The following is a 19,447-nucleotide window of genomic DNA, read 5'->3' on the forward strand; positions in this document are numbered from 1 at the left end:
CTGTCCTTGTTGTAACTGGTCACATGAGATCTGGGCCTAATTCTCATCAGTATCATGGGAAAAACTCCTGTGAATTTCAGTGGAAATTTAATCACTTATTTCCCTGTTCAACTTTAACTTCTTTTAGACCAGCTTCTTTTGTGGTAGGAAAAATATGGACTTTTTACCACCTGAAACAACTGCCTGGGACCTGTTTTTTCCCACCCAGCTCAAAACAGAGCTCCATGGCTACAGGGCCATGCTTCTTGCACTTCAAAGTCACTGTGAGAGGGTTTATACTTGTTATTCCACTTAATGTTTCTGACTTTTAAATGATTATGGGGTCTCCCCTGAATGCTTTATGGGGTAACAAAACTCAGAAGAATAGGGCTCACTCCAGCTGAGTAAATAGAAGCTATTTTCATAAATCTTCAGACTATTGGAACATCAACAACATCATCCTATGTGGCTTGTTATGACCTTGTGTTTGCAGATTCGTGTGTTGAATCTCAGGCTTGTGCTTTCAGCCTTGTCTCCTGTTATGGTAGAAACTTCAAGTAGCCCCAGAGAGGGTTCTCCAGTCCAATAACCTCTCAGAGCCCCACTTGATGCTCTCTGTAGCCAGCCTGGGTGGAGATCACACTGCTTTGATCACCTCCTTTTCCTTGGAGGGAGCCCATCAAACTGCCAGGGAACCAGAAACAATCATTTCCAGTGATTTTGAGTGAAATCAGCTCCCAGGTACATTTGTGGTTCATGTGCTGCTCCACACCAAAGGTTCCCAGCTCGGAGGAAGTCGACAGCCCTGGAGCTGCTCTGGAGCTCTCACACCTGGGCTGCATCCCTGTGCTCAGCATGGACTGTCATTGCTGGTGATCTGCTGCTCTTCAAACCCACAGCTGGGGGAAGTGCCTGTGGAGATGGTGTTTTTCTTCCAAATTCAGCAACTTTTTTTTTAATTCTTCACAGTTTGCCAGTTGTTTGTAGCCAAAACTCACACAGCCCTGCTTGGTTTGCTTTCCATCTACTTTATTCTTACTCATAAGTTTAAAAAAAATCAGCTAATAAAATTGAAGTGTTCTGCTACAGTTCATTATTTGGCCTGAAACACCTTCACTTCTGTTTGATTGCCCAAGGGAAGAGATGCTAAGTCAGAACCTCTGTGATCTTCCCAGCCAGGGAGGCAGAAATGAAAAGAAGAAATTTGGAGCAGTTTTTCAGTTGATACAAATGAGCACAGCTCCCCTATTTTCTGTAGAACTTTCCTGCTTTTGTGAGCTGAAGATTCACATCTGAGCTGCCTCACAGGTGCTTGTGATGAGCCACTGATATTCCACAAGAGCCTGCTGGGCAGTGGCACCTCAGTCCTAAAACACAGAACTTCCTAAGCAACCCTAATGTGCACCTCAAAACCCATTGGGTAGAGATACAAACAGGTGCAACGTTCCTGGTGTACTCAGGAGCACTTGTGAGTACTTTAATCAAGGCATAAACCTTGAATAATACAAAGGATGGGTGATGTCCCCATTAATTTTGTTTCCTCTTCCTTTGTTAACTGTTCAGAAGAACACAATTTCATTTACAGACATTGCTGTTGTGATGGTTGTGGTCATCCAGCTTCTTCCAGGCAATGGAAAAACTTGGAAGAGGAAGGAAGTATTTCCTGAACTAATGATGCTCCCATTGAAAAGCCTGGAAGGAATGAAAAGCAAAGGATGACACTGCAAGACAGAGAAAATAAGGAAATCTTTACCCCGACACCTGTTTTAAAAAATATTTATTTGTAGTGTGTATTTCAACTGACCAAAGTCAAGTGGTGTTAAAAACAAATAAAGACAATTATACCAAATAACATGAATTGACAAAGTGAGTTCTGTGGAGTAAAGGAGATCTGTAAACCCAAACCAGAGCAGGCTGGTAAATCTAAGCATGACACAGGAATGGAGGAAGCAGAGTACACATGGATAGGAATATCTGAACTAAATCCAGAGAAATTAGACAGAAGAGTTTCCTCTGAGTCTTATGGACTAAGATTTGATTTTCAGTCTATAGCTCTATCAGAAATAGTTTGGCACAGTCAAAATGACACAGCAAAGCCAGATGCACAGTATCAACTCATTGAACCAGGACACACTTTGTGAAATGGTAAAAAGAAAAAGTTAGAGTCTATCTTTGCTCCCATACACACCTACAGTTGTTCTGCACCTGCATTTTTAGGCTCTTTGCACAACAAGATTATAAAAATGTTGAATCTGCATTGCACTGCATTGAATAGGCTGAAAATTTTGAAGCACCATGACATAAATTTCTTTAGCAGAAATTGTGCCCCATGACCTCAGCTTCTTGTTTCTGACCATCAGTAAAAAAAGGGGAAAATAAATGCACATAACTCCAGGAATGACCAATCTGATGTTAACAGAGGACACTCTAACAGCCCATGACAGTAATCCCTGGAAAGGGCTCTCCATGGCCTGCCTGCCTTCCACCCCCTCCCACTGCAATGTTATTTGGTTGTTTACTGTGCCTAGAATTAATCTTCACCTTCAGGATGTTACTTTCTTCCATATTCTTCTGTACTCAGCCAAAATTTGCCTCAAAGTTTTATATTTGACTGTATTTATCTACCTTTTGTTCTTTTTTTATGATCTCAGTTTCACATCAACTTAGAACAACAGTTCTTGCAATTAGGTTGGATAACTGCAATCCAAAATTTTTCCTAGGCAAGACTCCAACAGAGTTAATTGGCTTCAGTGGGAGACTTGTCCTGGGTAGGAAAGGCAAGTTTTGGCCTCAAGGAGACTATAAATTCCAATTTAAAAATCAGTAGTTGTTCAGAGGCTCATTCCTGTGACAACATCATTCTTTGTGTTTCCTTTCCTAAATTCCTTTCCTAGTCATAGGAGGAAAGCTTCTGGCACAAAATCAAATGATAATACCCTGGCCACCTCCCAAACCCCTGTTACATCTTGAAGAAAGCACCGTTGTCTCTCCCAAGGCAGTGTAAATCCTCCAAGACGCCGGATTTCCACGTTTTGTTAGGAAAGTGTTTTTCATGCAGGCAATAAATGGCCCCATGCCACAGATAAGAACTGTGCCCCTGCCAAACTCTCCAGTTGCATTACACGTTGCCATCAGGGCTTACACTCCCCATATTGCCCCCCTGCAGTATTTAAGGTGTTCTTCTCATCTGTGCAGGAAGGGCAGTGGTGGCCAAAGGCTGCTGAGGAGGTTCTGCCCACTCAGCCCAAGTGGCATCACTCAACTGCAAGCACTGGAACAGGGGTCCTTTTCCACCACCACACATCTCCCTTCCTTCTCAGAAGCTGTAGGCCATGTTCCTTCCTCATGCACATTTGGGTCCAAAATGATGCAAAATACAAGTAAAAAATTAGACACTGTAAAAAAAGCCTCTGTAACAAAGGCCTCTTACAGCTTCTTGTAACTGCACAAAACCCACTTCTTCATATCTGAGATCGCAAACATTTCCCATTCTTTCAATGCTGCAGTCACTGAATTACATCCCACTTGCCAAGGAAATCTTAGGAAAACAAGTCAGTCCTGTAAAGCTTCCTGCAGGTCCCCAGTTCCCGCTGGAGCAGCCAGAGGGGAACGGAGCCATTCTGAACTGGACGCTCTGCACTGGGGCTGCTCTAGGAGTGCTCCCCTGGCCTCTATCAAGCTACTGGATTTAGCTCCCCAGATGATCTCAGCTACTGTAGAACCACATGCACAGCCTCTCGCCTCCCAAACTTATGACACAAATCCTTTATGACCCTGTGAGCTAATGCAGAGGGAAATGGGACTGGCACCACCCTGTTTACAAGGCCTTGGCTCTCCATGGAGAGCCCCAGGACTGAAAATGCTGCTGCAGCCCCACTTGTGTTAACAGAAGTGCAAATTTAGCATAGAGGCACTTTAGGTAAGGGCAGCTGTTGTTCACTAGTTGCATGTTGAAGTCACATACATCCAGGTTTGGGTCTAGCTGATGTGGTTCCCCATTTACAAAAGAGCAGAGATGGCAATACAGATCCTGGCATCAAATGAATCCACAGCAGTGGCAGAGTGAGATCCTGTGCCAGTCCCGTGCTCCCCAGTGCCCAGGCACCTGCAGTGAACACTCCAGAACACAAAACAGAACTTGGTGGCCTCACTCCAGAGAAGGCAGTATCCAAAGCTGAGACAAGATCATGAGAAGAGAATGGATGAGATTCAGTTTTAACTTTCTGATTGAAGATGACCGAGGAGCAGAGGGTGTTTGGCAGGTTTGAAGACAGTTAAGTGCACAAGAATCTGTGAAAAGACCCAATTTCCATTTCCCCTCTTCTCTCCCCTCTGCACCTTCTGTTCTAACACTGGGCCAAAATGACTGAATGACTTTTGAGAAGCCTAGAGTGCAGCTGAGAATTTGGGCTGAGTTTTGCTGTTTTAACAGTGACTTCCTTGACACAATATTTCATCTATCTATTGCTTCAGAGAAAGACTGTATTATTATAATAATATAAGACTTGGCCAACCCTTCACAGACAAGTAATTTGAATTTCTCCATGTTCGCTTCCTCTGGCCTCCAGGAAATGAAATATAACTCAGAAAAATACCCATTTTGATGAGGGTTTAAACTGAAAAATAAAGATAAAATGCCAGTCACTGTACAGAACTGTCAAATTTTTCCCACCTTGAGTAATTCTGGTTCCTAATAGAGTTCACACTACCTACCTACCACAAAACATCTGTGATTTAAATTGTTTGATGAAATATATCTTATATCAGATTGAAAAACAACATTAGAATCAACGGAACACTAAATTACTTGACTCTCTTGAGCTTTGCCCTTGTGGAGCACTGTCAGTCAGCGTGTCCAAACATCTTTCCACACACTCCGCAATGATTCCGAAAGTGGGTCATTAACACATTGTGTCATGTTATGCAATTTCTCCCTCCCCTCTAAACTGGGCTTTTTTCCAGGTCCAGTAGCCAACAATAAATCAATCACAGTCTTTCACAAGCCTTTTGATTTAAATCCTGTCCTGTAGGCTGGGCTAAAACCCGAGCAGGAACCACTGCAGGATGTGAGGCAGGACAGGGCTAGTGGTGGCTGCTGTTTAGCAGGTGTTTGCTTGACCCACTGCTGTTCTTGCTGCCACTCTTTGTGGACTCCTCTTCAGTGTCTGTAACAGAATCTTCCTCCTCTTCATCACTCCGATCATCTTTCAAGTCCTAGGGAGAAGAAAGCACTGTGAACATATTCTACTGCCTCCCAGAAACACACCCTGCCCCCAAACTGGAGGCTGACATCCATGGAGAGATCAATTAACAGCACTTTAATTTTGCAGAACCAAATGTTCTTTAGACAAAACTGCTTCCATGACCTTGGCCCAGCCACTTGACCTCTCCTTGTTCATTTCTGCTTCTCACTGTAAAGTGTGACCATTAATCCCTGGGTGCTGTGGGATTAATTAACAGCTGTGAATTGCAGGGAAGATGAAAAGAATATTGTTTAAAAGCTAAATATGATGAATACACTCACCCAAACACAGGAGCTGAGAGGCTGCCTGCTTCTGACAGGTGTAAACTAAACAGCAATGAGTTGTGCCAGCATCTCCTGGCACCAACTTTGCTCAAAGACACTTGCTGACCCTAAAATGCTCTTTCTTGCTCAGTGGTGTACACAGCACATCAACACTGGCACAGGGGAGGCTGTGTCTGTACAGCTGTTGTGCATCTTGGGTTTATCACTCTGCAGAGGGAACTGCCTGGGAGGAGAATGGCTGCTCCATGAGCAGGGATGGATGGGGTCAGCAAGGTACTCTGCCCTCAGGAAAATCCCTCCCCAGCTCCATAGGGACAGCTCTGAGCATTTGGCAATCATGCTTCATCCCAGGCAGTCAAAAATGGAAACAGTGAATGTTTCCACCACACAAAGAAAAGTCATCACATCTATCCCATGTTTCAGAGAGAGGTGAGTCCATGCTGTGCTGTTTGTCATGGTACATAAAATACACCATTAGTCTCCTATTTCTCAACTCCTTCTCAACCCAAGGCCCTACAATGTGTTCAGAGCTTTGTTTCAAACAATTGAGGCTTCAGCATTAAACCAAATCACCCCTCTTTTCCCTTCAGTGCAACAAGTTCACAAGAGCAGCACGTGCCTGGTAGACTTTCCACACCAGTGGGTGACCTGCTCCACAGACTCAGGGTGGGATGCTCTAGTTAGAGATGTTGTACATTCAGAAAACACTTCCTTCTTCCCAGTTCCTGAGACCAAGCACCAGTTTTTGTGTCTTTTTGTACTGCAGGATGCTGGGGCTTCTCCTTGTGACAGAGCTCTGCCTCCTGAGCTGTTTGCTGGGGCTGGCAGGAATGTCAGCACAGACAATCCCCTGCCTGCACAGCCACACTGGGAGCACTCCATCATGGATAAATCTGCTCTCATGTCATCCATCTGGACCTCAGCTACACAGGCACAGGCTGTCCATCCTCCCTGTGATGTGCCAAGGCCAGAGCAGTGACGTAGGGAGGAGAAACCAGGGCTGTTCCTGCCCCTCCTGGATCTGCTCTTGGAATGAACTAACAATTCCACTTCCTTAGTGTGCTGCTCTGAGGTCTTTCTTAAGCACCAAATTCATACAGAGAAAATAAATAACAGCCCAGTAATAACTCATCCAATTGCAATCTCATATCCCTTTATGTATTACGCTCCTAGTAAAAGGTATAGGGCTAGAAAGCAAATTAAAGCCTGAGCTCTGGCTCATCACAAACTACAAACTTCCTGGAGATTTTCTTTTGCTTTTTCCCTAACAACTTACAAAGGGTATCAAAACAAACAAATCTTACTGTAAATACTGTAAAATAAACTTGGCATGCCATCAGTTAGAGAAAAGGCAAGACAGCCTTTCCCACACAATTTATGAGGTTCTGGCTCTTTCAGATCACCTCGCTCCCTCCTGGTATTTTTGCCATTTGTATTTGTAGTAAAAGACAAATGCTGAGGGGATGGGGAGAAGACTGTTGCTTTTCTGCCACCAGAAATGTTTCAGAAAGAAAAGCAATCTAATCCTAACCAGTATCTGATGCCAAATCCACTGCACTCCCTGGAAGTGCTCTCATCTCCCTGAGCTGCATTGTGGGCAGTGACAGGGAGCAGCACTTCAGGACTCTGGGAATAATGTTCAGGAATTTTATGATATTTCATTTGGAGTCCCTCCTTGTGCTGCACACAAGTTGCTGGTACTCAACATGTGCTCAAGAACAGCTGGCAAACTGCTCTGCTTTGAATGATAGCCAGTATGTGATATTGATTCCTGTTTCCTATAGGAATGAGCTGGCATTTCCAGCATGGAACTGGAAATTCAGAGTTGGCTTCCCAGTTTTAATGCTGTCAAGATGGATGCTCTGATTAAAGGCACTATACATAGTAATTAAAAAACATGTCGTGTTTTTTCCAGCCCACTGTAAATCCCTGCCTTTGAGAGAATATCTTACAGACTCCAAAGCAGCAGAATTAAATTTCTTCATATTCTGCAATAATCACTGCAAATTTTCTTAATTCTGGGAAAAAGTGTTACTTCTGAAATCTGATATTAATAAAGAAAAAATATTATTGTATTTTATAATAAATAATACACTATATATTTATACTTATATATACTTATTATGTTTACTTATATATACTTATATATATAAATAATACACCATATATTTATAATACACTTGTTTCCTGACCAAGTGCTTCTACAAATTCCTGCATTAGGAGAGTCTGGCCATTTTTGTCTGGCTTGTTTAAGTGACAGAACTTGAAATAGCAATAGCTTCATCTGTAACTAGAAATCCAAACAAACCTGTCTTTGCAAACTGTTCAACAGACCATTATAAATGTATTAAGATATCCTAAGTGAAGTTTGTGCCTCTTCACTTTGACCTTCTAATAACAAAAATGGTAACATTTCTAGGATTTTCCCCACTTTAATACCAAGATGTTTTCTCTGAGCCCCCTACATCATATATTATACTCATGTTTTCCAACTCCAAGGCTCTGCTCTGACTGTCCCTGAGCAGCAGCAGATGAATATACTATCAGGAACACAAGAGCTGGCAAACTGTAAATACCACAGCTGAGGCCATCATTAATACTCAATGCTTTAGTTTAATGGCATCAACTGCATTTATTATACTTCAGCTGGTTTTGGGTAACAGACAAAATGGATGTGTACATTTTCTGTTCTGGATGACTAACCAATTTAATCTTTCTAAATGGATGAATGGTTTCAAGGTTTATGAGGAGCAACACTAATGCTATAAAGTCTGCAAGAGAGCCATTTGTAGTGAAGCCAAAGCTACAAACTTTTATAATCTTTTTTCCTTTTGTTTAACCCTTCCACCTGCTGCTCAGTCTGCCTCTTTTAGTTAAATGAACCGTATTTGTTAAGGTAGTTTTGGCTTCTTGCATTTCACTGCTGTTAGAACGTGTATCATTGAAGTCATTAGCACTACATGAACAGTAAAGGACTTTCTAAGCAACTTCACCATGGAAAAAAAGAATTCTTAAAGTTAAGAGATGAACAACATTCATGGGCCACCTCCCAGCTTTTGTAAGCAGAAAAATACTGCTCAAATCTCCATCTAAACTAACAGAACTCACTCCTAACTGTACAAGTTTGTGTCTCAATAAAGCACTCAGAGATCACTTCCCCCCTGACAAGCCCTTGGCCCTGTGCTCTGCTGCAGCTGAGGAGAGCAGCAGCAGGACACGGCTGTGCTGACAATTGATGGGAGCATTGGCTCCTGTCCCCTGGGCTGGTGACACCATGGGAACCCAACTGTGACATGGGGCTGGGCAGACACCCCCTCCCCTGGGAACGTGGCAGCTTTGTCCAAATTTAGATTTTCGGACTTTCAAATTCCTATTCTTAACATTTAGTCGGAATTTTCTGACTCTTACATGTATCTTCTATTAAAAGCAGAACCTTATACCCTAATTCTACCTTAAAAATATTTTCATTTAAACATCCACAAACACATGAGTAGATCTTGATTTTTCAATGTAAAGACAGTAAATTCCGCAGCACCTGCACATATGGAAACAGCTTGAAATACAAAGATGAAAGCTATTAGTCAGGTCAGCAACCACTGCCTCAAATAAAAGAGATAATAAACAAGAGAGATTATAAAAAGTCAGTCCAAATAGATAGAAGGGGGTACTTTTCTAACAAATAATACTATAAAGCTGATAAACCCCTGAGTTCAACATGTTGAATTCAACATCAATAATTCAACTCAGCTGACATATGACTTAATAAGTCTTTACTTTCCTATTGAGACTAAGCAAATATACATTTGGATTGAAGCAAACTCTTCTGTATTTCCAGCCTGGAAGATTTTATTGGAAAATATATTTCCCTTTTTAGCTCATACACACTAGGCAACATAAATAATGTTTATCTTCCATGGAAGATGCACGGTTGGACTCTGCTTTCTGCAGTTTTTAAATGAAGATGCAGACTTTGAGTTAATTGTATTGGACATCTTGTGGCCAAAAGTCCTCTTATTTGATCTATGTCTTCTATGTAATACCCATTCCTCAAGATTTCCACTGGCAGTTTTCAGAGAGAACTCAAGGAAGACTTGTAAAAAACAAATTAAAAGTTCCCCTAATTCCACAATTATTGAAAATAATAACCTCATAAACCTGGATGTTGCTACTAGAATATGTCCCTGATTTTGACTGATGGGATCAATTGAAGCCCAAGAAAACCTCACTGTGGTGCCACTCAGCAGAGCACACCTGGAACTGGGGCTGCCACGGCCTGAGTGTTGTGAAGAGCTGAGTGATTGCTGACAGCTGAGCAGGGTCTGTGGCTGTTACTGGATGCAGGACTGAACCTCGCCGCGCGCTTCCCCTAACGCCAACGGCCCAGGAGGTACCGAGTGAGTCACAGTGTCCCACTGCTTTCTGAATTATCCCAGTTTTAAATCCACAGCTGGCAAAGAAACAAAGAACAATATAATAGGCATTTGATGCTGTTCTCTGTAGTGAACTTTTTTCACCCTAGGACAGAACTCGCTTTAAGCCAAGGAGTTCAGTGGTTTGAACTTTCATCAGAACATGCACTTTTACTCCTTAGAAATGCTGTTTTGGCTACAAAACAGCTGATCAGACACTCGTGCTGTTCTCAGTGAGGTATGATGCTGCACTCAATTAATGTTTTGAAACAACACAGCTGCTAAAGAGTATTCCTGCAGAAGCCTTGCAGCACTGTGGACTGAGACAACAACACACAGCTATGGGACAGGCACTTCTGTCCAGCAGGGACATCCTTAGAGACCATTCCATTCCTGTTGTGATGCATCTAAACTTTATATCCATACTTAAACACCAATCTCATTTTCAGTTACACACCTAACAAGTAATGGGTTTCTTATCACAATACCTAAAATCATTTCTATACAGTCCTTGTAACCACCCTGATGTCAAGGCTGGGTATGGAATAATTTAAGTGAACAAAGTTTTATGCAGTTTCCTTACTGAGCCAAGTGATATAGAGATGGGAACACCACTCTTCCTCCACTGGTTACAGAGGGACCCTGGAAATTGTGGTAGGCACAGGCTAAGTTACACAACACAAATCCCACCCTGGAGCTGCTTCACACCCATCCCTGCCTGCTCAGGCTGCCTTCTGTGCTTCCTGCTGAGGGCAACCTGCAGTGTCCTGTGCCTGATCAAAACTTACTAGAATTCTGTTACAGAAGACAAACTGCTCCTCTAAAGGATTTCCTCCCTTCTTGCCATGTAATTATGATTATTGAGCACTCCTAGGTGCTCCTAGAGAAACATTTGCTTTAAATATAAGGCAGAAGAACTTGCTTTCTGAATTGATATTAACCTATTATTAACTAGCTTTATTTCAATCTTTTTGAAAATTGATTCACCAAACTGCAGTTCAGTGACTCCCTCTGAAAATATAAGAATTATTCACCTCATAACACAGTCACAATTCAAACTTCTGCAGAATATATTAAAAATAGTAAATGAAGGCATCAAAAGTTCTGTAAAGGCTAGGGTTCACTCTGTGAATTGATTTTTGGCAATTGAAAAATAAATACATATGCACACTATTACACATATATAATTTTTATATAGCTGTATATATAAAACTAGCAAAAAATGGAACATTTCATAAAGATCCTGCTAGAAAATTAAAAGATACAAGCAGTTAAAATGAGAAGCCAGAAAATCTGTCAGCAAATGCCCTTCTGTGAACAGCAAGGTAAAGCAATTAATTTTTGAGCAAAAACTACCAGCATTTGTCTTTCCTCTAAATTAGGAACTTGCACATCAAAAGAACCATTTGGATGGGGGATTTACTAGAAGTGGAGCTGCCTTGTGCCAGGGAACACGCAGAGAGGGGTGGAGGTGCTTGTTTGGCCAGATCCATTGCTGGTGAAAACTGACACAGCCCCATTGAGCCGTGCTCATTGCCACCAGCTGAGAGCCTGGCCCTGGGTCAGCCCTCGGGCATGGCCAGGCCAGGAAGCCTGAGGATTGCATGGAGCCTTGGGCTTCTGTCCTTAGAGGCACTGGTCATCTGCAGCTCCCACTGCAGCCAAACTCAGAGACTTTGGAAAGAGCAGACTTTTACTGCAGCACCTCAGAGCTGTTCATGGCTCAGCCAACCTGAGACAGGCAAAGGGAGCATCCACACCCCCACCTTGTTGGACTCTGGCCCAGGGACTGAGGCTGCTCCTGCACACTCCTATGTGTGCACAGCAGGGCTGTGGAAGGGTACTTTGCCCCAGGGCTCCCACCCCAGCATACCTTCACCACCCATCTATTACAATCAAATAGTCACAATTTATTTTCTGTGGTTTCTCATTAGTTCATTCCTCCACAATGGTCATAACAGCCTTTAACCCAGGTTTTCAAATCTGATTTTTATATAATGTTCAAGTGAAAAATGTTGTGGAATAATGAGCATTCTAAGAAGAGTTTATAAAAAACCAATTCATTCTAAGAAGAGTTTATAAAAAAATAATTTAAAAAAATCCAGCGAAGAATATTGTTGCTGTATTGAAACCTGAGAAGTGTATTTTAGTGTGTGGTATAACACACAATCCACTAAGCATATATAACCCACCACTCTGGAAGTCACTGCTCAGCTGCTGACCCCGTTCAGAATCTGGAGTAAACAAAGATTTAAACAGAAATCTGCCTTTGAACTCCCAGTGCCAGGAAAACTGGTTGAGGCCCCAGAGACCAAAGAGTGCTCTTGGACTGGCACAGTGGAGAAGAGCTGGTGGCTTTTCCTCTTTCACAGGCTCTGTTGGGCTGCACACTTTGGCAATATCCATGGCTGGGGGCAGCCTTGCCTCCACATCCCTGGAAGGGCAGGGATCCAGGGCTCCTCAGCTTCTCTGCTCCTTGCCTACTACTGTAAACATCAAACAGCAAACCTCAAACTCTTCTATGCTCCTTCTGCCTGCCTCCCACCCTCCTCCCTCAGATTCATTTGGCAGCATCAAGTGAGACATGTAGCCAGGCTTCGGGTTTAACTAGGCTGCTGGAGCAGAATGGGAAATATGCAGATGAAAGAGAGTCATAACAGGAAGTAATTTCCCTTTACTAGGGCAAGAGCCTCCACTGTGCTGACCTGGCTGGCTAACTCCCATCTCCAGGCTATTAAACAACTCATGTCCCCAGGGAAATCATTTTAACCAACTGGGAAAGCTTTCATTTGGCCTATTTTGTTCCCTTAGCAAGCCATCCTCATGGGAAAACCTGCTATAAATATTCATCTGTTGAGAACCAACAAATTCAACTTCTCCACAACCTGTTTTCCTTTACAATGGAGAAAAAGCAACCCCTGCTAATCTAGTTCAACCTGTCTTGTTTATGCTAATCCTCCTCTGAGAGAACTCAAACTCCGAAGTAGAAGTGTACCTTCCCAGTCTAGAAGGAAACAACAAAATATCCAAGAAAAGCTTTTCCACAGCTTCCCAGTTCCAGTCAGGAAAATTTAGCTCACTAGATTATCATTATCCTCTAAAATGTATTGCTGCTTTTAAAACTTGGAATTAAGGCAAGTGCACCTCTAGGTCTGTTTTACCAGCTCCCCAACAGCCACTGGGCAACACAGGCCTGATAAAACACATAAGTAAAAGAAAACAAAATCTTACATGTTTCTAGATTAGGAAATGAACCCTGTCCTCTGTTTAACTCCTGCAGCACAGCATTTTTCTGAAGGAAATGATTTCTCACTGAATGTGCTAATTCTCATTAAATTTCAATTTGTTTGATGCAAGCAGATCAAGCACCAAAAAATAAAATAAGAGGAAAAATGCTGCAGTAGAAAAATGATGACTGGGAACAGCAGAAGTATCATAAGAATCACTTCACAGCTCTCATTTCAACCCAAAATAGTATTTTCTTATCATTTTCAGTTTTCCCTATTCTGTTTTTAGTTGTTCTTTGAACACTAACTCTCACTGTTGCCTTGGGAATTTGGGCCAAATAACGAATGAACAAACCGTGGACAGGGATACGCCCAACCAATCTTTACAAAGCTTACCAAGTACAGAAGGCTTAAGGAATATTGAACATAGACAGGTTTTTAAAGAGTGGCAAGTCCAAAATCATGATCTACAGCAGTGCAGGGTCTTTTCTGCTTCAGGAAGAGGAAAGAATCACAGTGAATCCAAGAAAACTGCTGCTGATGACTCCTAAATAACAGCAGCCATTAGTGAGCAGCTCATTGCCTTCCTTGAAGGTGGTCTGATGGTGGCAAAACAATTACAAGAGCAGGAAAACCTATTCCTGGACACATGACAGTCTGTTAGAAACCTCCCATTACCCTCCATTGATGGACTTTGCATCAGCCCTGAAGTATCTGAGACATGTGGACATCATGCCCATTTCCTACAACTTTTTCAAGACTTAAAGCACCGTAGTCTAAAAACCTTAACTCAGTGTGTAATGGGTTTAACATATATTTTACATCTTAATTTGCCATAATAATGTGGCTATAAGCTGCTGTCATTCATTCCCTTTTTCTGACCTTGGAAATAAAATGTTTAATCTCCACGGGATTTTCCTGGCGAGATGTTTTAAATCAGTGCATATGTACATACTTCTCTATATGCTTTTTCAATTTTCCTAAAATATTCTCATATGTGCAGACATGATGACTAGACATGTTTCAGTGGTGCTTGAAACTTGATACAAGTGGGTAATTTAACCATGTAATTGAACAATATTACAGAAACACACGGAGTTTCCTAGCAACAAAAGGCCTTGGACATCAAGATGGCAGCCAGCAGCTAACATTGCAATTGCCTGACCTAACTTGAAAAGAAATTACACTGAAGAATGTCCTCCTTCCTCTCAAAGCAGAGCTGGTACATGGCTACAGGTCTGACCTCAGAGGGCTTTTCTTACAGGCCTTACTCATACACAAGGTCACAAATGTCACAGGAGAAAGGACATTTGGGGAACATTTATATTTTCGAAAAATGGATCTGAACAAAATCCTGTACCCTCAAGTTTACCCCTATGGAAAATAAAAAGCTTCTTAATGTGAAGTAGCTGAGTACAGCTGAGCTTGTAGATGGAGAGCTCTCCCTCATTAGGGCATTCCCAGAGCACCAAGGGAAAGGTGGCACAAGTCCCCTGAGCCTGGAGGCCACCAGTGCTGCCCTGTGTCAGAGTCCCATGGAAGACAGGACACAGAGATGGCAGATCATCTCCCTTCTTTCATTTACCCTCATTTTCAGCCATCTTCTGCTGTAGTATTTGGGAGGAGCAAAACCACAACATTTTTAGTCCAAGTTCGTTTTTGTTGAAGCAAGTCAGTTGGCTGAGCAGTGATCTCAGAGGACTGAGGACAACTGTCCCCTCTGTTGGTGCAGGGGGAGGTGACAGCTGAGATGAAGAGCTTCTGACCAGCCACTCTCAGCCAAAAGCTGTCTTCTCCTCAGAGGGAAAATGAAAGTAGGGAAGAAGTCACCAACTCTTGAGGCTGCAGTGACCCCAAAACTCCAGGATCAAGGCATAGAGGGAACAGAAAAAAATTCCTTACACCCTTCTATGCTCAGAGCTTCCTTCAGTTAAACAACAACAGAAGTCTCTATTCCCAGTTACACCATGACTTCATTTTTCCATCTGAAGCAGCTAACTGTTGCTTCAAGAAAAACATCAAAATTTGCTAAGTTTTCATTCAGAAAACAGGCAGTCTTGGGCAGGGAAACAAACCCCTTCTAACACCAGGATGATGGTCTACTGGTATTTCCCTAAAATAGCAGCAGCTATTTGTGTGCAGCATGTCTATAACAAAGATGCTGGTATAAAAACACTGCCTTGCCAACACCATTCTTTTCAGCGTTGCCTTTCCAGCTCTGGAGGCACTGGCTGCTTTCACAGCCAAGTTTGCCACTGCTATGGAAAACAGGCTGCACATGCAAGCCAGCTGAAGTCATCCAGACTGAAAAGGGCCCAGGCTGCTGCTGCTACCACTGTAAAAATGTTATTTGGAAACCGTCTTCTCAGAGAGCTCTATAAGGAATCAAAAATCCCTGGTAGGGATGCAGCTTGGTGCTTTCCCATTTTTTAGCAGTGACGAACACAACAAAGCTCTTATCTCAAAATAAAACATTTCTGCCCCTTACAAAGGCCCATAAGCAGAGTGGCCTTACATAGCTGGCCTGGCAGTGTGCTGTTCAGCACTGCCTCTGAGCACCTTGCGGTGCTGTGCTCTCAGAACCTCAACCAGAGTGGATGAAGAGCTCTGCCAAGCCTTCCTCTTCCTCAGCTGGGAGGCAGAGGGATGTCTCTCCATTCATAAGAGGGGTTGTGCACAGGGAACAAGAACAGCACAGAGACAAGGCCAAAATCAAAAAAGAAAACAAGAAGTAAAGCACTTCACACCACAGTAAGTCAGAAATAATGTAGAAATTAGTCAAAAAGAGGTAAATGACAAACAGGAAATACAAGATTCACAGTGTCTAAGGGAACACAGAAGCTTGTTTCAGAGGTAGAGCAAAACAAACAATTTCCTCCACAGATTTGTCCCTTCTGTGCTGCTGTTTTCTGTCTTACAAAGGCTGAGTTTGTAACTTCCAGGGCAGATGTTGGATCTCCCTATGATACCCAGCTGTCTGTTTGCATAAGATTTGATGGAGTCCAAAAATCCAATAATTACAGGATGGTTCCTGTTAGCACTTAAACAACAATTAAATACAGGGAATATTTCTATTTCTATACAAGGAATATTTCTATTTCCTTAAGAAGCTTCACAGCATAAGCTGTTTCAGATAAAAGGACAGTCAGTTTAATTAAGATTTTTTTCTTGAGCCTCAAAAAATACCATTTTTCAACAGCACAACTTAAATTTCGTCTTAACTAGAAAAATATACCTGTCAATACTTGTGCCAAATCTTAGAGACATTCTCCAAAGTCCTTCTCTGAAGTGCTTTTTGCTAAATATTTTATCTATCCTGCACCCCACTACACAGATCATGGCATGAGACCTTGTGAAAACGTCACTACTTCAGGCAATAAAACAAGATATAAATGGCAGCTTTCTTCAGAGTTTTTTCCCATATGAGTTTTCTCTACAAGGTAAAAGCAGATTAGGCAGCACCAGACTCACACTCTTTCTCTGCTCCAGCAGAGAATATGACAGTATTTCATTGAGCCATAATATAATGCCAGATATGCTTCATTTGGTTTTTGTGATCCCAAACCAGTGCTCAAGTTTAGGTGACCTCAGATTTAGGCAAATCTGAAGAAATTTTAATACTGTAGAAAAATTTTAGTCAAAGCTCTCATCACTCCCTTCCTTTTTGGTAAGTTGCTACAAAAACCAGTGACAAAAGATTGCTTTCACTCAGAACACAGGAATTCCTGAGGAGTTCTGGACCATCCTAGGGCTTCAGTTTTGGGACAGCTCATTTCTCATTTACTGTTAGTACAAAACATCAAATATAGGCAAAAAAACCCCATTCTAGCTGGAGTCTTCATATTCCATCCAAGACACTGGATGTGACAATGAGAGGTGCAAAGCACACTTGAGTATCTCTGCTTTGTAGATCCCTATCAGAAATGCAGACTTGAAAGTTCAGGAAAACAATAAAATTCCAAGTAAATCTATTGTAGGTATTGGTATCTGATACTTCAAACATCTTATTGAAGAAACAAATTTCTTACCTTTAAGAAAACGAATCTTTTCAAAATCTTGAAAATTAAGTAACCCCAATATAAATGCAAGCCTTGGAGTGTTAATAACATCCCATTGAATAAAAAATATGCTATGACAGGAGTTGTGGAGTAGTAGGTAGGCTGATAGAGTGTGGCACGAAGAATCCTAAAAAATAAAGATCATTGTTATGGTGCAAGACCTCTTCCTTATGCTATTTACACTTATTTCTAATCTCATATTCCAAGCTGATTAATATTAAAAAGCCCTGCAAAGATGGTAGATTAATTAACAAGCCCTGCCTTAACTAGATTATGCATCTCTGTTGAAATAGAGACTTCAGAACACGAGAAATTTGAGTCTGGCATGAAAGTATTCTAAATGAGGTTAGAAAAAGTCCCTGTTTTTCAGATCTTCATCTCTGTGTGGTCTAGATACTGTACAACTCAGAGCTTGCCTATGCCTTTTTTAGTGTAAATTCTCTCTAATCTGAAATCCACACTGCAGAGAAAATCCTACAGGCTTTGCAACAGGGCTTTTTGTTAATTAACATATGTTTTGTCCATCTTCAGACTTCACTACTTCTATATTATTTGGGGCTTTTTGAGTCACTTTAATCTCATCAGGTTTCGCTTCCAAGCTCCAGAACTGAAGAAAGAGAAACTCAGTGAAGCAAAATGATTGCAGATCACTTGTACAGTTAATTAAAAAAAACAACAATAAAGTAAAAGACATCAGCATTTCTGAAAGAAAGTACTACAGGAAATTAAAGCCTTATGTTGATCAATGTTCAGAACTATTAATTTAACCAGCTTGAGTCTCTAAGGGCTTGTCCATGTGCAGGGAGGGGCAAATTAGAGCTGTGAATGTGAAACATATTAAACACTTTTAAAAAGATAAACATGTTAAGCACCCATGTGGATACTCCAAAGCATGCAAGTATTTAGCAAGTTAAGATTTATTTGTGCTGACTTTATAAATTAATTAGTTCACCTAAACTTCTCTGAGTGCTCCTCATGTGAGTGAGGTGAGGCACTACCCAAGGACTGGGTAGCAGAGACAATGCTCTAGAAAAAAAAAACAAAAAACTACAGCTATGTACTCTGACTTTGCAGCTACAACAGAAGGGGTGGAATGGAAAGGAAAAGGATTTCTCTTAGTTAAGGAGCTCAGCCCCTTGAAAATGCAGGGGCTTGTAGCATTTAACTACTATTTACAAAACAAGTTACTTTACACGTAAGAGCTTTTATTTAGGTTCAAGAGGATAATTTAAAATTACCTTTACATAATAATTTTTAAAGAAAATGGCAGCTTTTGTCAATTTTCTCACTATCAGAATTTTCAAGTCCAGTCCATTCCTTTCCTTTTTCCATCACAACCAACACTAAACTTTCAGGGGGAAGGGGAATGAAGTGAAAGCCTGTGACTGGGTTAAATATTGCTTACCAGAAGGGCAACAGGATCATCCTGGTGATGAAGAATGCGATAGCAAAGATGATAAACAGCATGTTGCAGGTTTTCTCCCAGCGAGCATAATTAAACATTTTGGCTGCCTGCAGTGGATAAAAAAAAAAACCAAACGTATTATAAATATTCTCTGAAATAAATTCTGCATTTTCATAAATAAAGACTCATCTTCCACCTAAGCAGGAAGAGTATTTCCTCCCACTTTGACATGTAAAGCAATCATTTTACTGATACCTAATAAAGCAGCATCAGACCAGATTCTTTGTTTATATTTCTCCTTTTATCTTGAAGGAAAAGACTGCATCAAAGGCCTAAAGAAAAGCTCTTAGACCAGAATATAAAGTGTCATGGAAACACAAAGTGCTCTTTAGAACAGAGGTAATTCCTCATTTTTCTACCAGAGTCCAAACAGACTGAATTCCAAGGGAAGTTGCTGGCTGCACCTGCACATTCAGGAATAGCAGTGACCCCTTAAATGCAGATGTTCTGGGACATGCCTGTTACTGACCCTCCTCTGGGCCTAATTCAGCTCCTGTCTTCTCCTGTTTGAGAGCAGATCTCAGTGCTGGTCTCTATCCCACTAATAAAGGCTGTAAGTGCTGCTTCTCCCCTAAATGAACAGTCCAGCTCCCCATGCTCCATTAGGAGCCACCCTGGGCAAAGTTTTCAAGTGTGAGCAAAGCTGCAACTGCCAAACCTAAGTTTTAAACAGCAGCTTGATGAACTTCTTTTCTTTTCCTCCTTCTTTTGAGTGGCAGGGCTGCATTAAGTTGTTCTGGTACTCAACTCCAGTTTCCATCCAAGTGCTGTCCTACTAGTAA

At 41.6% G+C, this 19,447-nt stretch overlaps 1 protein-coding gene across 1 annotated transcript in view; it reads right to left on the bottom strand.

Moving 5' to 3' along the window:
• Positions 1 to 1,746: 1,746 nt before the first annotated feature.
• The window catches only part of CERS3 (ceramide synthase 3), a 34,493-nt gene continuing 16,792 nt past the window's right edge, over positions 1,747 to 19,447 (bottom strand). Inside the window, exons 9-11 of the mRNA XM_056499793.1 lie at positions 18,606 to 18,712; positions 17,171 to 17,327; positions 1,747 to 5,193 (exon numbers count right to left, since the gene is read on the bottom strand). Coding sequence (XP_056355768.1) covers positions 5,062 to 5,193; positions 17,171 to 17,327; positions 18,606 to 18,712 — 396 coding nt within the window. The 3' untranslated portion in view covers positions 1,747 to 5,061. The remainder of the gene's footprint in view (positions 5,194 to 17,170; positions 17,328 to 18,605; positions 18,713 to 19,447) is intronic.

This window comes from Oenanthe melanoleuca, chromosome 10, assembly GCF_029582105.1.
Source record: "Oenanthe melanoleuca isolate GR-GAL-2019-014 chromosome 10, OMel1.0, whole genome shotgun sequence".
Classification (NCBI taxonomy): Eukaryota; Metazoa; Chordata; class Aves; order Passeriformes; family Muscicapidae; genus Oenanthe; species Oenanthe melanoleuca.